Raw genomic sequence first — 2,041 nt, forward strand, 5'->3', positions numbered from 1 at the left:
AGCCATGGCAAGCATTGATGCAAAGAGACCTGTGCAAACAGGTAAAAGAGAAGGAAAGAAAAACTGACACAGAAAACGAGAGGAGAACGACTATCCAAGGAACAATACAGAAACAAAAGAAAAGAAGTAAATATCTTTGTTTTGCACACGACAGAAGGTTCAGTTCTAAAGCAACTCTTACTCTTCCCAGGAGAATCCAGCCAAAAGGGCAACCAATCAAAGGTGGTGAGTGTGGAAACAGCTCTACTTTTATTTCACTTCAACATATTCTTCTGTTAATATTCAAATGCCTGGAGTGTGGGAAAAGTTTCATTGAGGAAAGAGCCCTTAATGATCATCAAAAAACTCACACAAAAGAGAAATGCTTTAAAAACCTACAGTGTGGAAAAGGTTTCATTGAGGAAAGAGCCCTCATTCCTCATCAATCAACACAAACAGAAGAAAAAATATTTAAATGCCTGGAGTGTGGGAAAGATTTTGATCAGAAGATACAACTCTCTTGTCATCAAACAACTCACACAGGAGAGAAGCCCTTTAAATGCCTGGAGTGTAGAAAAAGCTTCACTGGGAAGACACAACTCACATATCATCAAAAAATTCACACAGGAGAGAAACCCTTTAAATGCTTGGAGTGTGGAAAAGGTTTTGCTCAGAAGGCACACCTCTCTTCTCACCAAGCAACTCACACAGGAGAGAAACCCTTTAAGTGCCTGGAGTGTGGAAAAGCTTTCGCTCACAAGACAGACCTCACTCGTCACCAAGTAACTCACACAGGAGAGAAACCCTTTAAATGTCTGGAGTGTGGAAAAGGTTTCATTCGGAAGACACACCTCTCTTCTCACCAGGCAACTCACACAGGAGAGAAACCCTTTAAATGCCTGGAGTGTAGAAAAGGCTTCACTGGGAAGACACAACTCAAATATCATCAAAAAACTCACACAGGAGAGAAACCATTTAAATGCCCGGAGTGTGGAAAAGCTTTCGCTCAGAAGAGAGACCTCACTCGTCACCAAGTCACTCACACAAGAGAGAAACCGTTTAAATGCCTGGAGTGTGGAAAAGGTTTTGCTCAGAAGGCACACCTCTCTTTTCACCAAGCAACTCACACAGGACAGAAACCCTTTAAATGTCTAGAGTGTGGAAAAGGTTTCACCCGGAAGAAAGATCTCACTCGTCACCAAGTGACTCACACAGGAGAGAAACCCTTTAAATGCCTGGAGTGTGGAAAAGGTTTCGTTCAGAAGACAGACCTCAATAGTCACCAAGCAACTCACACAGGAGAGAAACCCTTTAAATGCCTGGAGTGTGGAAAAGGTTTCGTTCAGAAGACAGACCTCACTAGTCACCAAGTAACTCACACAGGAGAGAAACCCTTTAAATGCCTGGAGTGTGGAAAAGGTTTCACCCAGAAGAAAGACGTCACTCGTCACCAAGTGACTCACACAGGAGAGAAACCCTTTAAATGCCTGGAGTGTGGAAAAGGTTTCACTCAGAAGACAGACCTCACTAGTCACCAAGCAACTCACACAGGAGAGAAACCCTTTAAATGCCTGGAGTGTGGAAAAAGTTATATTAGGAAGGTACAGCTCACCTATCATCAAAAAACTCACACAGGAGAGAAACCCTTTAAATGTCTTGAATGTGGAAAAGGTTTCACTCGGAAGACACACCTCTCTTCTCACCAAGCAATTCACACTGGAGAGAAACCCTTTAAATGCCTGGAGTGTGGAAAAGGTTTCACCCGGAAGACAGACCTCACTCATCACCAAGTGACTCACACAGGAGAGAAGCCCTTTAAATGCCTGGAGTGTGGAAAAACTTATATTAGGAAGGCACAGCTCACCTATCATCAAAAAACTCACACAGGAGAGAAACCCTTTAAATGCTTTGAATGTGGAAAAGGTTTCGCTCAGAAGAGAGACCTCAATCGTCATCAAGTAACTCACACAGGAGAGAAACCCTTTAAATGCCTTGAATGTGGAAAAGGTTTCACTCGGAAGACACACGTCTCTTTTCACCAAGCAACTCACACAGGAGAGAA

At 43.0% G+C, this 2,041-nt stretch overlaps 1 protein-coding gene across 1 annotated transcript in view; it reads left to right on the forward strand.

The window, feature by feature from the left end:
• The first annotated feature begins 6 nt into the window (after window positions 1-6).
• LOC121918289 (oocyte zinc finger protein XlCOF6-like) overlaps window positions 7-2,041 on the forward strand; it is a 2,851-nt gene continuing 816 nt past the window's right edge. Inside the window, exon 1 of the mRNA XM_042444361.1 lies at window positions 7-2,034. Coding sequence (XP_042300295.1) covers window positions 18-2,034 — 2,017 coding nt within the window. The 5' untranslated portion in view covers window positions 7-17. The remainder of the gene's footprint in view (window positions 2,035-2,041) is intronic.

The sequence above is a fragment of the Sceloporus undulatus genome, unplaced genomic scaffold, assembly GCF_019175285.1.
Source record: "Sceloporus undulatus isolate JIND9_A2432 ecotype Alabama unplaced genomic scaffold, SceUnd_v1.1 scaffold_7880, whole genome shotgun sequence".
Taxonomy (NCBI): Eukaryota; Metazoa; Chordata; class Lepidosauria; order Squamata; family Phrynosomatidae; genus Sceloporus; species Sceloporus undulatus.